Source organism: Oncorhynchus mykiss, chromosome 17 (genome assembly GCF_057628025.1).
Source record: "Oncorhynchus mykiss isolate SJ-2025 chromosome 17, ASM5762802v1, whole genome shotgun sequence".
In the NCBI taxonomy this organism is placed as follows: Eukaryota; Metazoa; Chordata; class Actinopteri; order Salmoniformes; family Salmonidae; genus Oncorhynchus; species Oncorhynchus mykiss.
The window spans coordinates 41,183,476-41,205,562 of NC_143038.1; the positions used below are offsets into that span (position 1 = coordinate 41,183,476).

General features: G+C 43.1%; 1 protein-coding gene across 2 annotated transcripts; it reads left to right on the forward strand.

The window, feature by feature from the left end:
* Window positions 1-12,726: 12,726 nt before the first annotated feature.
* Window positions 12,727-22,087, forward strand: LOC110494197 (melanocyte protein PMEL-like). Of its 2 annotated transcripts, XM_021569032.3 has the most exons (12): window positions 12,727-12,879; window positions 16,446-16,541; window positions 16,640-16,786; window positions 16,927-17,073; window positions 17,329-17,490; window positions 17,671-17,976; window positions 18,118-18,948; window positions 20,358-20,537; window positions 20,653-20,755; window positions 20,874-21,079; window positions 21,210-21,300; window positions 21,534-22,087. In XM_021569032.3, exons 1-12 carry the CDS (start codon window positions 12,822-12,824, stop codon window positions 21,685-21,687), a joined length of 2,481 nt encoding a protein of 826 aa, XP_021424707.2. In that variant the 5' UTR covers window positions 12,727-12,821; the 3' UTR covers window positions 21,688-22,087. The 2 variants fall into 2 exon arrangements, with proteins under 2 accessions (XP_021424707.2, XP_021424708.2); XM_021569033.3 differs by lacking the exon at window positions 16,927-17,073.

Genomic DNA, 22,087 nt, shown 5'->3' on the forward strand with positions numbered 1-22,087 from the left:
CTGTGACAAGACATTTTATCGGATCAAAATTGATAATTCATCCCCTGGTTCCGTAACTGACTCAGCCGAGGTACGGGCACCCGTGAGAGGAAGTCATAAGAATTCCACATTTTCCAAGGGAAGCTGTGCGCACCATGGACTAGGGGAACAGTGCCAGCCGCTGTTACTGGCACCGTCCCTTCATCCCGCACACAAGCTGACCTGAGCAGGGGTGTGCCGAGACATAACAGAAAGCAAAACGTTAGTATCTTTGAATTTATTTGCTCATGGTCTTTGAACCCAAACCCAGCTTGTTAGCCTTTGTCATTTTGGTTGCGTTAGCCATCTTACTCATACGGTGCTTACATGGTACACTCCAAACTGGATGTCATTATTTTGAATGAGAGCATGACGGTATTTGCCGTTGAGGCTGGCTGTGAATGCCGTCAGTTAAAATTTTAAGTTAAAATATTTCAACTTTTGTCGTATGCCGTTGAATTGTTTTCTTCCGGATGTTGATTTGCACTGATTGTTTACTGAAATCACCATAGTTACAAATACCGTTGTGCTGGATTGCTTTTGCTGTAACCATCTTTCTTGTCCCGCTATGCTGGCTAGTATGCCGGTTTTTGTGTCCCTCGTCGAAACGCAGCATCATTCAGTTAGCCAGGCTAAACCGGCAGAAGAATAACTAACAAATTCATCAGGAAACTCACAAAACCAGTTACCAGGCTTGAACACACAATGCCCAGAAGGATGGGCAGGCCATCCTTAAGTGGGACAGTTAGATTTCGTATTTCCATGTTTATTTTAAAGAATGCGTGAAAATGTTCTGTTCAGATCGAAATGAAGAGCGGAAGAATTTAAGGAATTAATACGTGCCTTGGGTTTATCACTATTCCGGCGAGGCACTGTGTTCATTGGCCTTGTCAGGCGTGATTCTAATGTTCTTCAGTGGAGGGAGCTAGTGCACGAAGTCCCGATATGTTTGTTGTACCAAGTTGACTGACTAAAAGGGAACTCTCAAATTGAGGATTTTTTTTTCTCTCACTATAACCGTACAGCTAGTTTCAATCAAGTTTGTGTGGGTTTTGTCTAAGTCAGTGTTCTGTGTTGGTATCTTTCAGTGCTGTGCAGTGTGGTCGGTCAGGTGCTTTAGTGAGCGATGTTGTTAGCACATGAGTGGTCACATGTTGTGCAGCTTGAACAATCTCACCACCAACCTAAGGCAATTGGAATGGCAAGATCATATGTCGCTGTCAGCTACACACAGACTTACCATTGAATGCACCTCAAGTTAAAAAACACTTTTTTAAAGGACTTGTGGCTGCAGAGGCCTCCACATCAACCTGCCTTTTGTGTGTCCATACATCAACTGAATATTTTGTTTAAACATTTTACCAGATTTAAGTAAATACTGAGTTTCGTGCATGTTATTTTATTTCATGGTGTTTAGTTGTTAGATTGTTAGATATTACTGCATGGTTGGAACTAGAAGCACAAGCTTTTCGCTACACTCGCATTAACATCTGCTAACCATGTGTATGTGACCAATACAATTTGATTTGAGTACATTCAGTATTTTTCTGAATAAAAAAAATACATATATATTCATTCAACCTTTAAAACTTTTGATAATACTGTACCGAAACAATGGGAGTAGCACGAAGTTGAGAGACGTGATTTGGGGGTCCAGACCAGACACATTACCACTGTTCCTAGAAAGCTAGGTTTAATTTTTTTTTTTTTTTACCTTTATTTAACTAGGCAAGTCAGTTAAGAACAAATTCTTATTTTCAATGACGGCCTAGGAACAGTGGGTTAACTGCCGGTTCAGGGGCAGAACGACAGATTTGTACCTTGTCAGCTCGGGGATTTGAACTTGCAACCTTGCTAGTCCAACGCTCTAACCACTAGGCTACCTTGCCGCCCCGGGTAATTGTTCTTGTCAATCAAAGGTCATCACAATACTATGTTTTCCCACACGAATCGTCACACTGGTCAAAGTTGTGGTGTTTTTAACCATTAAGACCTTTATTTCTATCTCATTAGTTCAATAATGATAATTATAATTAGTCTGTTTGACTGAATCGTTCTGGAATGCGGAAGCGTTAAAAAGCAAGCACAAGTGTTTCCCAGCGTATGTGGATTGCTTCGAGCATAGATCATTTTACTTGGTATGAGGCCTATGGCACTAAAAGGAGAATATGGGGAAAGAGGGGAGTAAAAGGATGCTATTGATTTGCCATCCCCACATGCTGATCTTGTGATTCCCATGTACGCACAGCTGTAAGGTCGAACGTCAGGGCAGGCATGATTGCAGCTAAGCCAATTCTTCCAGGCATCCCTATAAGGAACAGACATTACATATAGTACATTAAATTACATTTGTTCGAAATCTGTCAGAATAGAATAGATGGTGCTCATATTTGAAAAGTGATATTAATGAAAAAAGTGAAGTGAAGTTAGAGTGACGTTAGAGCATATGGTTGAGTCATGGAATCTGGCCGAAAATTGTCTTTAAAACAAGTGTAGGGCAAATCATCAAAGGAACAAGACTCAACTTATGCATGGCAATTGCAATATTAGAACAAACACATTATGCAAAAAGTAAGAGATTAAACTTGAAAGGGTCAAATTAGTAATTAAAGAGTACAAAAGAAATTGAAAAGTCTGTTTCTTTACGGCCCTTCCTGGGAGGGGGGAGTAACGAACGCCAATACATAACTATGACTTCATATCAAGGGTGCGTCCCAATAATCGGTCCTTCTTTCTGAAGTGTACAGTTGTTCACTACTTCCCACACATTTAATAGCATTGGATTGGTGTAGGCATTGGGTATAGAGAGTTTCCATATACCAGTTATTTCCCTTCAAATTCATGAAGTGTACACTTCGGTAGAAATGAGAGATTATTGGGACACACACCTTGATTCAATTCTCAACTTCCTATAGTGACCGTTGACCTTTGCAACTCCATAAGACAACATTAGCAAAGAACTTCCTGCCTGTTCACAGGCTATAGGGCAATACAATGGTAAAAGATTCAGGTTTTTCACTTATAATGTATGTCAAACAAAAACCATTGCTTTCAAAGTTTGACAAACCATACAACCCCATGCACAATAACTACTTTTAACAATTTACACAGAACATTTGACAAAAAAACACATTTACTGGAAGAACTGTGCAGATGCAAAATCTGGTAACAGAATTTCGGTAAATCTGACCACATTTTCCAAAAACGTTGTTAAATATCTGTTCTGAATTAAGATTCAATGATGGCTGCAGAAAGAATGGGGTGTCAGCTGTGACATGACACTTGAATTTGAAAAGATTGCTTTTGGTTATTGAACTACAGTAAGTGAAGTGGATTTACACCCTATAACAGAATTGCGGTAACATAATTTCATCATGGGTCCCTGATCTTCACTACACAGAAATGCATAATTATGGATATGGATGTCATTCTCCTCATGGTGATGTACCCTAAATAGGCACACAAAGGTAGAAATATGCAATATCTCTTTTGCATATTTATGTATTATTCTACACACTGCCTATTATTTTAATGAGTTCCAAATTAGACAATTTGGTCCAGACCAAATCTGAACCGAATCCAGGGCAGAATCAAATGAATCAAATCCAGGGCAGATTGACCAAATTTCAACTACTTTTCAACGTCCATGGAAGTCTGGTGTCGGTTGGTGCTCAGTGGGTGAGGATTCTGGTTAGAGTAAAGGGAAAGAGCGGGGGCTCATGGTAAGGTGTCAGCAAGTACCAGGAGATGTGACATTAATTGGAGAGACAGAGAAGAGAGTGGGCGTATTTTCCTGACTTCACACCTTTTGCTTCAACCACCAAACGACAGAAAAAGACAAACAGTATCAGCTGAACATAACAGTATTCCAGTGGAAGTGAGGACTGTAGCAGGTGACCCAACTGTGGTTTGTGACTACTATAATTTCCCATTGTAGCCAATTCAACTGCAGACATTTCGTGACTGATTTGTTTTTTGGGGGGGGATTCTGTTACCGATTTCTTTCTCATTCATCATTAATGATTCATTCAGGATTATCTGTAATCATGACAGCATACACATTAATATAGAAGTGTTTAGAAACATTCTATTCTTATTTACAATAATAGTGACTCCAAAATGGCACATTATTTAGCATTCATTTATATTGAGCACAAAATACTCTGAAACACAACCAAAACAAACAGCAAGTGCCTCCAACACGTTTGTAGAGTCTTAAGCTTGATGTAATCAAGAAACCATGGATAGATAGCAGCATTCGCCCTAAACTGAAAGCGTGAACAACTGCACTTAACCACGGCAAGGTGACTGGGAATACAAACAGTGTAGTTATTCCCTCTGTAAGGCAATCAGAGTAAACGTCAGTAAAGAGACAAATTGGAGTCAAAATTCAATGTCTCAGACACGAGACGTATGTGGCAGGGTCTACAGACGATCACGGATAAAAAAGGGGAAACCAGCCACGTCGCGGACACCGAAGTCTTGCTCCCGGACAAGTTAAACACCTTCTTCGCCCATTTTGAGGATAACACAGTGCCATTGACATGGTCTGCTCTCAAGGAATGTGGGCTCTCGTTCTCCGTGGCCGACGTGAGTAAGACATTTAAGCGTGTTAACCCTCGCAAGGCTGCTGGCCCAGACGTTATTCCTAGTCGCGTCCTCAGAGCATGCACAGACCAGATGGCTGGAGTGTTTACGAACATATTCGATCTCTCCCTATCCCAGTCGGATATCCCCACTTGCTTTAAGATGTCCACCATTGTTCCCATACCCAAAAAAGCAAAGGTAACTGATTTAAATGAATATCGCCCGGGAGCACTCACTTCTGTCATGTGAAGTGCTTTGAGAGGCTAGTTAAGGATCCTATCAACTCCACCTTACCTGACACCCTAGACCCACTTCAATTTGCATTGCACACTGCCCTATCCCAACTGGACAAAATAAATACCCATGTAAGAATGCTGTTCATTGACTATAGTTCAGCCTTCAACACCCTCCAAGCTCATCATCTAGCTTGGGGCCTTGGTTCTGAACCCCACCCTGTGCAACTGGGTCCTGGACTTCCTGACGGGCCTCCCCCAGGTGGTGAAGGTAGAAAACACCTCCACTTCATTGATCCTCAACACAGGGGCCCCACAAGGGTGCGTGTTCAGCCCCCTCCTGTACTCCCTGTTCACCCGTGACCCAGTGGCCACATACGTCTCCAACTCAATCATCAAGTTTGCAGATGACACAACCATAGTAGGCCTGATTACCAACATTGATGAGACAGCCTACAAGGAGGAGGTGAGGGCTCTGGCGGAGTGGTGCCAGGAAAACAACCTCTCCCTCAACGTCAACAAAACGAAGGAGCTGATCGTGGATTTCAGGAAAAAGCAGAGGGCGCACGCCCCTATCCACATTGACGGGACCGCAGTGGAGAAGGTGGAAACCTTCAAGTTCATCGGTGTACACATCACTGACAATCTGAAATGGTCCACCCACACAGACAGTGTGGTGAAGAAGGTGCAACAGTGCCAAAACCCTCACAAACTTGTACAGATGCACAGTTGAGAGAATCCTATCGGGCTGTATCTCTGCCTGCCAACATATCACTACAGCACCCGATGTCACAGGAATGCCAAAAAGATCATCAAGGACATCAACCACCAAAGCCACTGCCTTTTCACCCCGCTATTATCCAGAAGGCGAGGTCAGTACAGGTGCATCAAAGCTGGGACTGAGAGACTGAAAAACAGCTTCTATCTCAAGGCCATCAGACTGTTAAATAGCCATCACTAGCCGGCTACCCCCTGGTTACTCAAACCTGCACCTTTAGAGACTACTGCCCTATATACAGCGCCTTGCGAAAGTATTCAGCCCCCTTGAACTTTGCAACCTTTTGCCACATTTCAGGCTTCAAACATAAAGATATAAATAGATAAATAAATATAATAAATATAATAATAATAATAAATATAAAGATCTTTTTTTGTGAAGAATCAACAACAAGTGGGACACAATCATGAAGTGGAACGACATTTATTGGATATTTCAAACTTTTTTAACAAATCAAAAACTGAAAAATTGGGCATGCAAAATTATTCAGCCCCTTTACTTTCAGTGCAGCAAACTCTCTCCAGAAGTTCAGTGAGGATCTCTGAATGATCCAATGTTGACCTAAATGACTAATGATGATAAATACAATCCACCTGTGTGTAATCAAGTCTCCGTATAAATGCACCTGCACTGTGATAGTCTCAGAGGTCCGTTAAAAGCGCAGAGAGCATCATGAAGAACAAGGAACACAAAAGGCAGGTCCGAGATACTGTTGTGAAGAAGTTTAAAGCTGGATTTGGATACAAAAAGATTTCCCAAGCTTTAAACATCCCAAGGAGCACTGTGCAAGCGATAATATTGAAATGGAAGGAGTATCAGACCACTGCAAATCTACCAAGACCTGGCCGTCCCTCTAAACTTTCAGCTCATACAAAGAAGAAGACTGATCAGAGATGCAGCCAAGAGGCCCATGATCACTCTGGATGAACAACAATCAGTCGTATATTACACAAATCTGGCCTTTATGGAAGAGTGGCAAGAAGAAAGCCATTTCTTAAAGATATCCATAAAAAGTGTTGTTTAAAGTTTGCCACAAGCCACCTGGGAGACACACCAAACATGTGGAAGAAGGTGCTCTGGTCAGATGAAACCAAAATTGAACTTTTTGGCAACAATGCAAAACGTTATGTTTGGCGTAAAAGCAACACAGCTGAACACACCATCCCCACTGTCAAACATGGTGGTGGCAGCATCATTGTTTGGGCCTGCTTTTCTTCAGCAGGGACAGGGAAGATGGTTAAAATTGATGGGAAGATGGATGGAGCCAAATACAGGACCATTCTGGAAGAAAACCTGATGGAGTCTGCAAAAGACCTGAGACTGGGACGGAGATTTGTCTTCCAACAAGACAATGATCCAAAACATAAATCAAAATCTACAATGGAATGGTTCAAAAAGAAACATATCCAGGTGTTAGAATGGCCAAGTCAAAGTCCAGACCTGAATCCAATCGAGAATCTGTGGAAAGAACTGAAAACTGCTGTTCACAAATGCTCTCCATCCAACCTCACTGAGCTCGAGCTGTTTTGCAAGGAGGAATGGGAAAAAATTTCAGTCTCTCGATGTGCAAAACTGATAGAGACATACCCCAAGCGACTTACAGCTGTAATCGCAGCAAAAGGTGGCGCTACAAAGTATTAACTTAAGGGGGCTGAAAAATTTTGCACGCCCAAGTTTTCAGTTTTTGATTTGTTCAAAAAGTTTGAAATATCCAATAAATGTCGTTCCACTTCATGATTGTGTCCCACTTGTTGTTGATTCTTCACAAAAAAATACAGTTTTATATCTTTATGTTTGAAGCCTGAAATGTGGCAAAAGGTCGCAAAGTTCAAGGGGGCCGAATACTTTCGCAAGGCACTGTATGTGTGTGTGTGTGTGTATATAGGGCAGCAGTCTCTAAGGTCCAGGGTAGAATACCGGGTGGTAGCCGGCTAGTGACAGTGTCTAAAGTGCAAGGCAGGGTACCGAGCGGATGCCAGCTAGTGATGATTGTTTAACAGTCGGAAGGCTTGGAGATAGAAGATGCTTTTCACTCTCTCTGTCCCAGCTTTGATACTACCTGTACTGTCTTTGCCTGCTAGATTGTAGCAGGGTGAACAGGCTGTGGCTCGGGTGGCTTTGGTCCTTGATTATATTCTTGGCCTTCCTGTAACACTGGGTGCTGTAGATGTCCTGGAGGGCAGGCAGTGTGCACCCAGTAATGTGTTAGGCTGACCACACCACCCTCCGGAGAGCCCTGTAGTTGCTGTACCAGGCGGTGATACAGTCCGATAGATTGCTCTTGATGTTGCATCTGTAGAAGTTTGTGAGGGTGTTAGGGGCCAAGCCAAATGTATTCAGCCTCCTGAGCTTGAACATGCTGTTGAACATGCTGAGCTTGAACATTCTGTAACATGCTGTTACTCCTTCTTCACCACAGTGTCTGTGTGGAGGGACCATTTCAGGTCCTCGGTGATGTGCACGCCGAGGAATTTGAAGCTTTTGGCCCTCTACACTGTGGCCCATCGATGTGTATGGGGGCATGCTCTCTCTACTGTCTCCTGTAGTCCACGATCAGCTCCTTCGTTTTGTTGAGGGAGAGGTTCACCAGAGGTCTCACCTCCGGACTGTAGGCTGTCTCAGCGTTGTTGGTAATCAGGCCTGCCACTGTTGTCATCAGCAAATGTGATATTGAGTTGGAGACGTGCATAGCCATGCAATCATGGATGTACAGGAGAGGGCTGAGAACACACTCCTGTGGGGGCCACGTGTTGAGAATTAGTGTGGCAGAGGTGTTGTTGCTTACCTTCACCACCTGGGGTTGGCCCGTCAGGAAGTCAAGGACCCAGTTGCACATGGAGGGTTTCAGACCCACGACCCTGAGCGTTGTGATGAGCTTGGAGGGCACTATGGTGTTGAAGGCTGAGCTGTAGTCAATGAACAGCATTCTCACATAGGTATTCATCTTGTCCAGGTGGGATAGGGCAGTTTGCAGTGCAATGGCGATTGCGTTGTCCGTGGATCTGTTGCAACCGTATGCAAATTGTAGTGTGTCGTAAGTTGTAGGTGATATTTCCCTTAACTAGCCTCTCAGCACTTCTTGATGACAGAAGTGAGTGCTAGGGGGCGATAGGCATTTAGTTCAGTTACCTTCACTTTCTTGGATACAGGAACAATGGTGGATATCTTGAAGCAAGTGGGGACAACTGACTGGGATAGGGAGAGATTGAATATGTCCATAAACACTCCAGCCAGCTGGTCTGCACATGCTCTTAGGATGTGGCATGGGATGCCGTCTGGCCCGGGAGCCTTGCAAGCCAGAGGGTTATCACACTTGAATGTCTTACTCACTTCAGCCACAGAGATTGGGAGCATTACAGTCCTCGTGAGCGGTGATGGCCTACCTCGGCATCTCTGTGTTTTCCTCAAAGTGGGCGAAGAAGGTGTTTTGCTTGTCCGGGAGTGAGGCATCGGTGTACGTGACGTGGCTGGCTGGCTTTCCCTTTATAATCCATGATTGTCTGGAGTCCCTGCCACATGCGTCTTATGTCTGAGCTTATGTCTGAATTGCGACTCCACTTTGTCCCTGTACTGTCGTTTTGCCTCTTTGATTGGCTTACGGAGGTCATAACTGATCTGTTTGTATATGTCCATGTTCCCAGTCACCTTGGTGTGATTAAATGTGGTAGTTTGCGCATTCAGTTTTGCGTGAATGATGCCATCTATCCACGTTTTTTTATTTGGGTGAGTTCTAATCGTTACAGTAAGAACAACATCCTCTATGCACTTCTTTACGAAACCAGTTAGTGTGTACGTCAATATTGTTCCAGAGGCAACCGAGAACATTTCCCAGTCCGCGTGATCAAAACAAAGCATACATTCCGATTGGTCAGAACAACATTGAACAGTCTTTACCATGGTTGCTTCCTGTTTAAGTTTCTGCCTATGGGAGCAGGATGGAGGTGTGATCTGATTTGCCAAAAGGGGGGCGGGAGAGGGCCTTGTAGCCATCCCGGAATGGAGAGTTACAATGGTCAAGCGTGTTCTCTCTACGTGTAGCACAGGAGATGTGTTGGTAGAATTTAGAGAGCGTTTTCCTCAGATTTCCTTTTTAAAATTCCCCAGCTACAATAAATGCGGCCTCAGGATATGCGGTTTCCAGTTTGTGCAAAGTCCAGTGTAGTTCCTTTAGAGCTGTCACAGTGTCTGCTTGACGGCAATGTACATGGCAGTGATAATAACCAAAGACAATTATCTCAGGAGGTAATGCTGTCTGCATTTGATGGTGAGGTATTCCAAATCGGGAGAGAAAAAGGACTTGAGTTCCTGTACGTTACTACATTCACACCATGAGTTGTTAATCATGAGACATACCCCTCAAGCCTTGTTTTTCCCGGAGAGTTCTTTCTTTCTGTGCGCACGATGTATGATGAACCCCACTGGCTGTATGCACGGGGACAATATATCTGCAGAGAATCATGATTTTGTTCAACAGAGTTTGTTACAGTCCCTTTTGTCTACTTTAAAATAATCGGAATTGATGGATGGTTTGCTCGCCGCCCGAGCCTGATTAGAACGTTACCTCTCCTCCCTCTCTGATTGTGGACAATAGGAGATATTATAGTGTGCAGTAATATTTGACGTGTATATGATATTATAGATACCTCACATGTGACTCGTAATAAGACTAAGCAATTTGCGTATTAAAATGTTTATCTGACTACATAAAGATAATTAAAATATACACTCATGTGTTAGGCAATAAGTTGACGTTGACTAGCAAGAACTGGTCTGAGAATTGTCTATATCAAAGGCAGATATTTAATGAACATTGTACAATGAATGGATTTACATACAAGGCATAAAGCTTATGTTACAAGTATTAAAAAGCATTACAAAGCATACTTCTAGGTATTTACAGTACCAGTCAAAAGTTTGGACACACCTACTCATTCAAGGCTTTTTCTTTATTTTTACTATTTTCTACATTGTAAAATAATAGTGACATCAAAACTATGAAATAACACATAAAGAATCATGTAGCAACTGTTCACCCAGCTACCATCTAGCAGACGGAGACAGTACAGATGTATCAAAGCCGGGACCGAGAAACTGTTTTACCCACTTTATATGTATATACTGTATTCTAGCCATGGCTCATCCTCATGGATTATGTATGTATTGTATTGCTAGATGTTACTGCACTGTTGGAGCTAGAAACATAAGCATTTTGCTCCACCTGCAATAACATCTGGTAGGTTAAGAGTGTTGGGACAGTAATCAAAAGGTCACTGGTTCCGAATCCCCAAGCCTAATGGGGGAAAAATCTGTGGACGTGCCCTTGAGCAAGGCACTTAACCCAATTGCTCCTGTAAGTTGTTCTGGATAAGAGCGTCTGCTAAATTACCAAAATGTAAAATCGGCAAATCTATGTTTATTTTTTTCATTTCACCTTTATTTAACCAGGTAGGCAAGTTGAGAACAAGTTCTCATTTACAACTGCGACCTGGCCAAGATAAAGCAAAGGAGTTCGACACATATAACAACACAGAGTTACACATGGAGTAAAACAAACATACAGTCAATAATACAGTAGAAAAATACATCTATAATGTGAGCAAATGAGGTGAGATAAGGGAGGTAAATGCAATAAATAGGCCATGGTGGCGAAGTAAATACAATATAGCAATTAAAACACTGGAATGGTAGATTTGATTGTAGATGAGTGTGCAAAGTAGAAATACTGGGGTGCAAAGGAGCAAAATAAATACAGTAGGGGAAGAGGTAGTTGTTTGGGCTATTTGTAGATTGGCTATGTACAGGTGCAGTGATCTGTGAGCTGCTCTGACAGCTGGTGCTTAAAGCTAGTGAGGGAGATAAGTGTTTCCAGTTTCAGAGATTTTTGTAGTTCGTTCCAGTCATTATCAGCAGAGAACTGGAAGGAGAGGCGGCCAAAGGAGGAATTGGCTTTGGGGGTGACAAGTGAGATATACCTGCTGGAACACGTGCTACGGGTGTGTGCTGCTATGGTGACCAGCGAGCAGAGATAAGGCGGGACTTTACCTAGCAGGGTCTTGTAGATGACCTGGAGCCAGTGGGTTTGGCGACGAGTATGAAGCGAGGGCCAGCCAATGATAGCGTACAGGTCGCAGTGGTGGGTAGTATATGGGGCTTTGGTGACAAAACGGATTGCACTGTGATAGACTGCATCCAATTTGTTGAGTAGGGTGTTGGAGGCTATTTTGTAAATGACATCACCGAAGTCGAGGATCGGTAAGACGGTTAGTTTTACGAGGGTATGTTTGGCAGCATGAGTGAAGGATGCCTTGTTGCGAAATAGGAAACCAATTCTAGATTTAACTTTGGATTGGAGATGTTTTATGTGAGTCTGGAAGGAGAGTTTACAGTCTAACCAGACACCTAGGTATTTGTAGTTGTCCACATATTCTGTCAGAACCGTCCAGAGTAGTAATGCTGGACGGGCAGGCAGGTGCAGGTAGCAATCGGTTGAAGAGCATGCATTTAGTTTTACTTGTATTTAAGAGCAGTTGGAGGCCACGGAAGGAGAGTTATATGGCATTGAAGCTCGTCTGGAGGGTTGTTAACACAGTGTCCAAAGGGCCAGAAGTATACAGAATGTATACGTAGTATATGTAGACGACCAATAAACTTTGATTTATTGCGTTTTTCTACCACAACCACTAAGCCATTAATTCCATAAGGTTCCCACTGTCTTGTGAAAATGGGAGAAGTATCACTCTTTACTTGTTGGAGAACATTGTATGTTCGAAATCGGATAATTTCCTACATTTTTCAAAAGAAATGAAAGAGTTTTATGTCTCATCTTTCTTTCAAGCACCAGTGCAAAGATAGCATTTAAAAAAAAAAAACATTCTGACATGTAGAAATATTTTTGGGGGATTGATGGTAACACTACATTAAGGTTAATCCTTTTAGCTACTGTAATTATCCAATAAAACATTTGAAAACATAATAGCATTGCTAACAAAGTGTGTCTCTTCACACTGTTGATTATAGTGGGAGGGGCTGGGTTGTAGCCTCCCTAAAATCAGATGCGAGAGGCAAGTTTATGGTAATTAAGGGTCCAAGACTCTTTTATAGGGAATCAGAATCCTACCACAAGTCTCTCTGGGTGTGTTGTTGGGTTTTTAAGACTAGGATAAGGGTAAGGAACTGGGCAGAGAAAGGACACACAACCACGCACAATGAGGACTTTATTGGCGGTACTGGTGTTGGCTATCTCATCAGCAGCTTTAGAAGCAAGTGAGTATATATTACTTTCTAAATTACTATTTGATTAAACACTGGTTGCTCCATCCAGTCTTTCTTGCGTTATGTGCAGTGTTGGACGGGAGATGGGGCTGAGGTAGAATGAAATGAAATAATGGAAATATTCTCACTGAGTATTGCTAAGTACTCACTGAGCAATGACATTTGTGCAAACAATCCCTTTTAGTAGTGAAATGTTTGTTCTATATTTCCCTTTGTATTTTGCATTGCCATTGAAAAGGATGAATAATAATCTATTCATTACTGCCTCCTCAATACACTACATATATACTCAATAAATATCTGTATATGGTAAAACGTTTCAATACTTGGTGAATATACAGGACCACCAATGTCTGAAATTACAACATTTTCAAAGAGTATAGTATACCGGTATAATCTTCTAAATAACACCATTTTGTGCAGTTCAACTTTAAAGTGTGGAGAATTGAATTAAGAAGATCCTGAGTAAATTCATGTTAAGCTTTGACATGAGCTCATCATGCAATTCATTTTGGAAGTACATTTAAGGAATAATTCTGTAGACCAAAAAAAAATGTTTTTGGCGTGCCTTGTCTACATTAATCTCACATTAGCAAGAATTCCACCACTGTGTAATATACAGTAGGATAGCATGTCTATTAACTACTCACAGATTACATGCTTGTAATCAAGAATAGCGCAATCACATGCCAAGTTGATCTCCAAACCCTAAAACTCTTCTGTGCATCCTGTAGTTTCAATAGTAAGGTGAACATTTTCTCAGCTCTCATCAATAGAACAGAATAACTATATTTTTTCCCCTGAGGAAACATTAGTACTAAAGTTGTTGTTTCACTATCAATCATGAGGTTCAACGTGTTATCTACCAATGTGTTGCATTTAATGGATATCCAAACCAAACCACAAGCTGTAATTCACTTGGTAGGAGATATCGGTCTTTTCATTGGCAATCAGTTTGAAGTGTGACTATGTGATGAATGACTGCACATGATAACGATATTATGGCTTGTCATTATGAGTGAGTTATTTTAGAGGATGCATTCCTGGGATTTTATGATAGTACTGTATATGCCAAGGGGAATACAAGGGGCTCATAATAACAGAAGATAATGTAGTTGTTGCGGTTTCCTAAATCCTGAATTTGCACCTTATGATACATAATCACGATTTCAGTCATATATCACACACTCGCGCGTGCGCACACACTCGTATGTGTGACGTGCACACACAAACACACACACACAGTGGTAGCAGAGTGAGCCCGCCCTGGTGTCTGAACTCCACAGAGGCTCTCCTCCTTCCAGCATTTGGGATTACGGCTGCCTGTGCTCAATTGACAGTCACATGAAAGGGATTGACGGGGATTGCAGGGGCGGTGTGACTCGCCTGGAACCTCCACCTCGCTCTCCCCCTTCCACAACCATCAAAGAAATACCTGAACTACCCACCACCGCTATCTTCCCCCTCAAATAACTATATTTGATGCTTCTTTAAGTAAAATGTTCGAAAATGTCTTTGCCCACACCTCATCTTGTGCCCATTTGCCAAGCTGTAACATCATGATGATAACTTTTCCTCTACCCAGGGTAGGCAACAGGGCAGCGAACACTTCACCATATAATACGGTCAAAAAAAATGGAATAGCTATGGTTGTACTTTCAGGAAGGAGTGGTCAGATCCTGTAGGTTTGAAGAAGTAGAAATTGTGTCAACATGTTCAATAAGCATTTGAGCCATGGTTATACACATTCCAGGTCTGAGTAGTAGATCTTTGTATGACATTCACTCAAAGGACATTGTAAAAGTAAATGCTAATTAATTAGCCCGGTAGGTAGAGAGTTCTGGGTGCCAGGATCCTGTTCCTGACTAATGTCTAGACAATAGCAATGTTTTGATAAAATACCATTTTCAACCTCAGATTTACATCTAGATTTAATTGTGCAGTGGTCAATTGGCAACTGGCCAAGTGGTCTTACAAACAGATTTACATTTAGGGTTTTTGCTGTTGCCTAATGGGAATACCTCACCATAACCACTGCCACTGGTGATGTTACATAACTGATTAAACCTCAATAATATGATAAACATGAATGTAGTAGTTCACTACAGTACCAGTCGAAAGTTTGGACACACCTACTCATTCAAGGGTTTTCTTTATTTCTGCTATTTTCTACATTGTAGAATAATAGTGAAGACATCAAAACTATAAAATAGCACATATGGAATCATGTAGTAACCAAAAAAGTGTTAAGCGAATCAAAATATATTTGAGATTCTTCAAAGTAGCCTTGTTGACAGCTTTGCACACTCTTGGCATTCTCTCACCCCGCTTCATGAGGTAGTGCCTTAACAAGTGTGCCTTGATTAATTAGTGGAATTTCTTTCCTTAATGCATTTGAGCCAATCAGTTGTGTTGTGACAAGGTAAGGTTGGTATGCAGAAGATAGCCCTATTTGGTAAAAGACCCAAGTCCATATTATGGCAAGAACAGCTCAAATAAGCAAAGAGAAATGACAGTCCATCATTACTTTAAGACACGTTTTTTCAAGTGCAGTCGCAAAAACCATCAAGCACTATGATGAAACTGGCTCTCATTAGGACCGCCACAGGAAATGAAGACCCAGAGTTACCTCTGCTCCAGAAGATAAGTTCATTAGCGTTACCAGCCTCAGAAATTGCAGCCCAAATAAATGCTTCACAGAGTTCAAGTAACAGACACATCTCAACATCAACTGTTCAGAGGAGACTGCGTGAATCAGGCCTTCGTGGTCGAATTGCTGCAAAGAAACCACTACTAACCACTACCAATAAAAAGAAGAGACTTGCTTGGGCCAAGAAACACGAGCAATGATGAGTCCAAATTTGAGATTTTTGGTTCCAACCGCCATGTCTTTGTGAGATGCAGAGTAGGTGAATGGATGATCTCCGCATGTGTAGTTCCCACCGTGAAGCACAGAGGAGGAGGTGTGATGTTGTGGGGCGCTTTGCTGGTGACACTGTCTGTGGACAATGACCCAAAACACACCAGCGGGCTGTGTAAGGGATATTTTACCAAGGAGAGTGATGGAGTGCTGCATCAGATGACCTGGCCTCCACAATCACCCGACCTTAACCCAATTGAGATGGTTTGGGATGAGTTGGACTGCAGAGTGAAGGAAAAGCAGCCAACAAGTGCTCAGTATATGTGGGAACTCCTTCAAGACTGTTGGAAAAGCATTCCTCATGAAGCTGGTTGAGAGAATGCCAAGAGTGTGCAAAGCTGTCATCAAGGCAAAGGGCGGCTACTTTGAGGAATATCAAATATAAAATATATTTTGATTTATGTAACACTTTTTTGGTTACTACATGATTCCATGTGTGTTATTTCATAGTTTTGATGTCTTCACTATTATTCTACAATGTAGAAAATAGTCCTAATAAAGAAAAACCTTTGAACGAGTAGGTGTGTCCAAACTTTTGACTGGTACTGTATGTCAAAGTGTGATCAACAAAAACATTGTTTCAATTAGGAGAACGAGAGAAAAAGTACCCTAAAACTTCAACCCTTTCTTTTTTCAGAGCCTAAAACACGTTTCACACGCTACCGCTCATGGAACTCACAAATGTATCCAGTGTGGAAAGATGGGGACTCCCGATACAGAGACTGTTGGACAGGTGTGTTCTCACTTTACTGCACGTTTTTATAGACCAATCAACTTCTATCGAAACGTTTACCTCTTTCTATTGATGTATTTATCACTCTCTGTCACCAGGTGGCGAAGTTACATTCGATGTGAAAAACGATGGACCCACCCTGACTGGCTCAAAGGCAACCTTTAACATCAACATTCGCCTTCCGTCAAACCAGACAGTACGTCCTGATGGACAGGTGGTGTGGGTGCGTAACTGCACTGTCAATGGTGAGCTTTCCTTTCAAATTCAACCACTATACCATACCATCGACCCCACAGTTTTTTTTCTTTTCGTATAGGCCTACAATCTTTTTTCTAGTGTTCCTAACCTTTTATGTTAAACTGGGTGTGATCCTCTTCTCCTACAGGAACACAGTACCGTCAGGGCCAGGCTGTGTACCCCGACCAGGTCTCTGGTCATTCAGGAGAGTACAGTGGTGTCTTCCCTGATGGCACCCCCTTCACTGGGACAGCAGACAGGAAACCCCACTACGTGTTTGTGTGGACAACATGGGGTAAAAACAAGCTCTTTCATTTACAGACATTGATGTGAGAAAGTGCCAACAAAATAACCCAATGCATTCTGGTATTGACCAAGCTGTGTGCAGTGTGCGCTGGGAAATCATTCCTTTGATAAGAGGTTTTAGAGGATTAGTAAAGCAGCTGCTGTTCCTCTGAGCTTTGTCAACTCAAGGTTTGATCATCAGGCCATCCAGTTAAATTGTATAACCGTTGCTGTGTTTTCTAACTACTGCTGCTTTGGATTCCAGGACGTTACTGGCAGGTGGCAGGCGGACCCTCCTCTTCTCTCACCATCGGCACAGACAATGTGCCCCTAGGCTCTTACAACATGGAGGTGGTCATCTACCACTGCCGTGGCAAGGACAAGTTCATCCCTCTGGGCTACGCCTCCACAACCTTCTCCATCACAGGTGGGCAGCTGTTTAAGAGGAAACACTTGTCAAATTTAAATGCACAAAGTATTATTTTAATTTAAACAGCAAATCAATCAACCCTAATTTGACTTCAATTGATCATTATAGATCCTTTGAATTTATTCTCACAATCTTTCACAACATTAACTTGACATGTTTTGCCTTGTGCCTCCCCAGACCAGATCCCCTTCACGGTGTCGCTAACCCAAATTAACGATGTGAACCAGGCTGACCAGAGCTTCATCCAGAACCGGGCCGTTGTCTTCAGCATCAGCCTCCATGACCCCAGCCAGTACCTCAGCACCTCAGACGTCACCTTTAACTGGGACTTTGGTGACAACAGCGGCACCCTCATCTCCAAGGAGCGCCAGGTCACACACATGTACCTCACCGCTGGCACCTACAGGCCTCAGGTGGTCCTGATGGCAAGCATCCCCAACGGCTGTGACACGCCTGCAGACCCCACCACTGCTAACCCCACTGGTGAGAGACATCATTTTCTATTTTACAGAGCATGCATTTATCAAAAACAATATTTCCTTTACCAAAGTCAATTCATATTCGGTGCATATAACATGCGTAACAGTTGTAAGTAAAATGTGTTGTTTTTGTGTTTTCAACCAGTATTGGCCAGAGCCCCTGCCATGGTTGTGGTGGTCTCTACCCCAGAGGCAGCTCCAGCTGACATCGCCCTGGATCTACTCGCCTCTGATGTTGCCCCTGCTGAGGGTGCAGATACAGTTGCAGCCAATGACACAGATGCAGTCGAAGCCGATGCCGCAGTCGAACCCGCAGACACAGCCAATGCCGCAGCCGAACCCACTGCCGAAGGCACAGCCTCAGAGGGAGTCGAGGTGGTTGCCACAGTGGCCCCTGCGGCAGAGGATGCCACCGTTGTCCCAGCAGCAGAAGATCCAGCTGTTGTCCCGGCAACAGAGGACAATGCCGCTGTCCCTGCAGTAGAAACCGACGCCACAGCAGAAAACACGGCTGCTCCAGCCGTTGAGAACCCCGCCGCTGTCCTGGCTGTGGAGGGAGCCGCAACTGTCGCTCCAGCAGCTGAAGAGGCAGCTGCTGAAACCTCAGTGGTAGAGGCTACGGCCGCAGATGTGCCCATCATCGACGCTGCTGCTTCAGTAGCTCCAGTTGCAGAGGGAGAGGAGGCTATAGTGGACCTGGTGGCCACAGTCCTCCCAGAGATCCCAGTCGTAGCCTCCGTTGCTGCCACGGCGGAGGAGGCCTTGGTTGCCGATACTGGAGTGGAGGTTGCGGCTGCAACACAGGTGGCTCAGGCTGAGATGGTGGCCCCTGCTGCTAACGTCATTGTTCCTGCCGACACTGAGGCTGCCACTGTGGTGGAGGTGGTGCCAGCTGAACCTGCTCTTGAGACCGAGGCAGCGCTAGAGGCAGAGGTCGTAGAGACTGTGAATGAGGTTGCAGCTGACGACACTGCCGGTGATCACTTACTTAGTTACTTACTCATTATATACAGTGCCTTGCGAAAGTATTCGGCCCCCTTGAACTTTGCGACCTTTTGCCACATTTCAGGCTTCAAACATAAAGATATAAAACTGTATTTTTTGTGAAGAATCAACAACAAGTGGGACACGATCATGAAGTGGAACGACATTTATTGGATATTTCAAACTTTTTTAACAAATCAAAAACTGAGAAATTGGGCGTGCAAAATTATTCAGCCCCCTTAAGTTAATACTTTGTGGTGCCACCTTTTGCTGCGATTACAGCTGTAAGTCGCTTGGGGTATGTCTCTATCAGTTTTGCACATCGAGAGACTGACATTTTTTCCCATTCCTCCTTGCAAAACAGCTCGAGCTCAGTGAGGTTGGATGGAGAGCATTTGTGAACAGCAGTTTTCAGTTCTTTCCACAGATTCTCGATTGGATTCAGGTCTGGACTTTGACTTGGCCATTCTAACACCTGGATATGTTTATTTTTGAACCATTCCATTGTAGATTTTGCTTTATGTTTTGGATCATTGTCTTGTTGGAAGACAAATCTCCGTCCCAGTCTCAGGTCTTTTGCAGACTCCATCAGGTTTTCTTCCAGAATGGTCCTGTATTTGGCTCCATCCATCTTCCCATCAATTTTAACCATCTTCCCTGTCCCTGCTGAAGAAAAGCAGGCCCAAACCATGATGCTGCCACCACCATGTTTGACAGTGGGGATGGTGTGTTCAGGGTGATGAGCTGTGTTGCTTTTACGCCAAACATAACGTTTTGCATTGTTGCCAAAAAGTTCAATTTTGGTTTCATCTGACCAGAGCACCTTCTTCCACATGTTTAAAGCTTGGGAAATCTTTTTGTATCCAAATTCGGCTTTAAACTTCTTCACAACAGTATCTCGGACCTGCCTGGTGTGTTCCTTGTTCTTCATGATGCTCTCTGCACTTTTAACGGACCTCTGAGACTATCACAGTGCAGGTGCATTTATACGGAGACTTGATTACACACAGGTGGATTGTATTTATCATCATTAGTCATTTAGGTCAACATTGGATCATTCAGAGATCCTCACTGAACTTCTGGAGAGAGTTTGCTGCACTTAAAGTAAAGGGGCTGAATAATTTTGCACGCCCAATTTTTCAGTTTTTGATTTGTTAAAAAAGTTTGAAATATCCAATAAATGTCATTCCACTTCATGATTGTGTCCCACTTGTTGTTGATTCTTCACAAAAAAATACAGTTTTATATCTTTATGTTTGAAGCCTGAAATGTGGCAAAAGGTCGCAAAGTTCAAGGGGGCCGAATACTTTCGCAAGGCACTGTATATACACAAAAACACTTAATCAATCATTTGAGTCTTTTCATAATACTGATAACTTACTGTGTCTTTGTTTTCTTCAGCGCCAGCAGCAGTGACTGCTCCAGTGGAGAGTGAGGTAGCAGCAGAGGTTGAGATAGAGTCAGGCACAGAGACACAGGTGGCTCTTGTTGTGGCTAAAAGGCAGGTTCCGGAACTTACAGCAACTGACAACTGTATGATCTACCGCTATGGCTCCTTCTCGACCTCAGTGGATGTCGTCCGTAAGTCCACATATGTCCAGATACTGTTGACGTGTTTACAATACAGTCGCAGCTGAGATGTAAAATGCAGGTGACGGTTGCTGATAATGATCTCACAATCTATCTAATTTCTCAGAGGGTATTGAGAGTGTGGAGATCACCCAGGTGGCCAACGTGGTGTCTCTGGCCACTGAGGTGGTGCAGAATGCTGTGGACCTGACCATCACCTGCCAGGGGAGGTGAGTAGCCAGCCAGCAGTGGAGACAGGACCCAAGGGACCGTGCACATTCTGTTGAAATTAGCATTTTGAACATTGCCATCCCCTGCACTTCATATCTCCACCTTCTCTTTACTTAGCCTGCCCAATGAAGTGTGCACCATTATCTCGGACGCAGACTGCATCACCCCTGTGGAGACCGTTTGTAACAACGTGACACCCTCCCCAGATTGTCAGATGATACTTCGACAGTTTTTCAACGAATCTGGAGTGTTCTGCGTCAATGTGTCCCTGACAAATGATGTTAGTCTGGCTGTGGCCAGTGCTAAAGTCAGTGTGACAGTGGGTGAGTGAAATTTAACGAACAACCGTACATAAAGCTTTATGAATTTCAAAAAAAAAAATTATATTACATTTCACTGATCTGCGGAGTGTACTGTACCATACCTTACTCATACTGTGTGTTGTGGTTGCAGGCTCCAACTCCTCCACAGCAGGCACTGTGGCCGCGGTTCTGGGTGTCTTGGTCCTTGTCTGTGTTGTTGGTGCCATTGCTTTGACCTACAAGTGAGTGAAAGACAGTTCTAACCACCGTAAACGTTGCATGACGCAATGAAAGTCACACAATTCCTGGTTTCTCCAAATTGATACTTGATTCATGATCCACAAAAATTACCCATTGTGGTCCAATAAAAAAAAGATCCCATGTCATCATTATGTGGAGTTTTTTATATAATGCACATCTTTTTTTTTTTTTTTACTCTACAATGAATGTCAGCTAACTTGTGTTTTCCAACCAGGCGGTTTAAGCAGTATCGCCCACTGAGGGAGGACTCCACAGGTGGCAGCATGGGCAGCTCTGGAATCACGTCTGTGCCGATGCTGCTGTGGAATCTTCTGAGCCAACAGACACCAGGAGAAAGAAGCCCACTGCTTCAGGGAAGCGTGGTATGAACACTCAGAACCATCTGCAATGATACAGCCCAAACCCATGCATGTAAATATCACTCAGAAACACACATCCACTCAGCATGCATGTGTACCCATAAAGACACATACTGTACACTTGCAGACTCCGACACACACAGCCACCCTAATGCGGAGACAAACTGCAACAAGAACAAGCAATATAAAGCAGTTGTTTTCTGTATTGTTACACTGAAAGCAAATTTAATCAAAATGATCATGTATTGCTAATGTTTTTCAACATAGAACAAAAAAGAAACCCCCAAAGGCAAAATTAACATTTGTTTCTGGCATTGCATTACTTGTGACAAAATATTATATTTATTTTGACCCACATACTTTTTTATTTAATAAAAAGGAAAACGGATTAAAGTTGTCAAAAATCGAA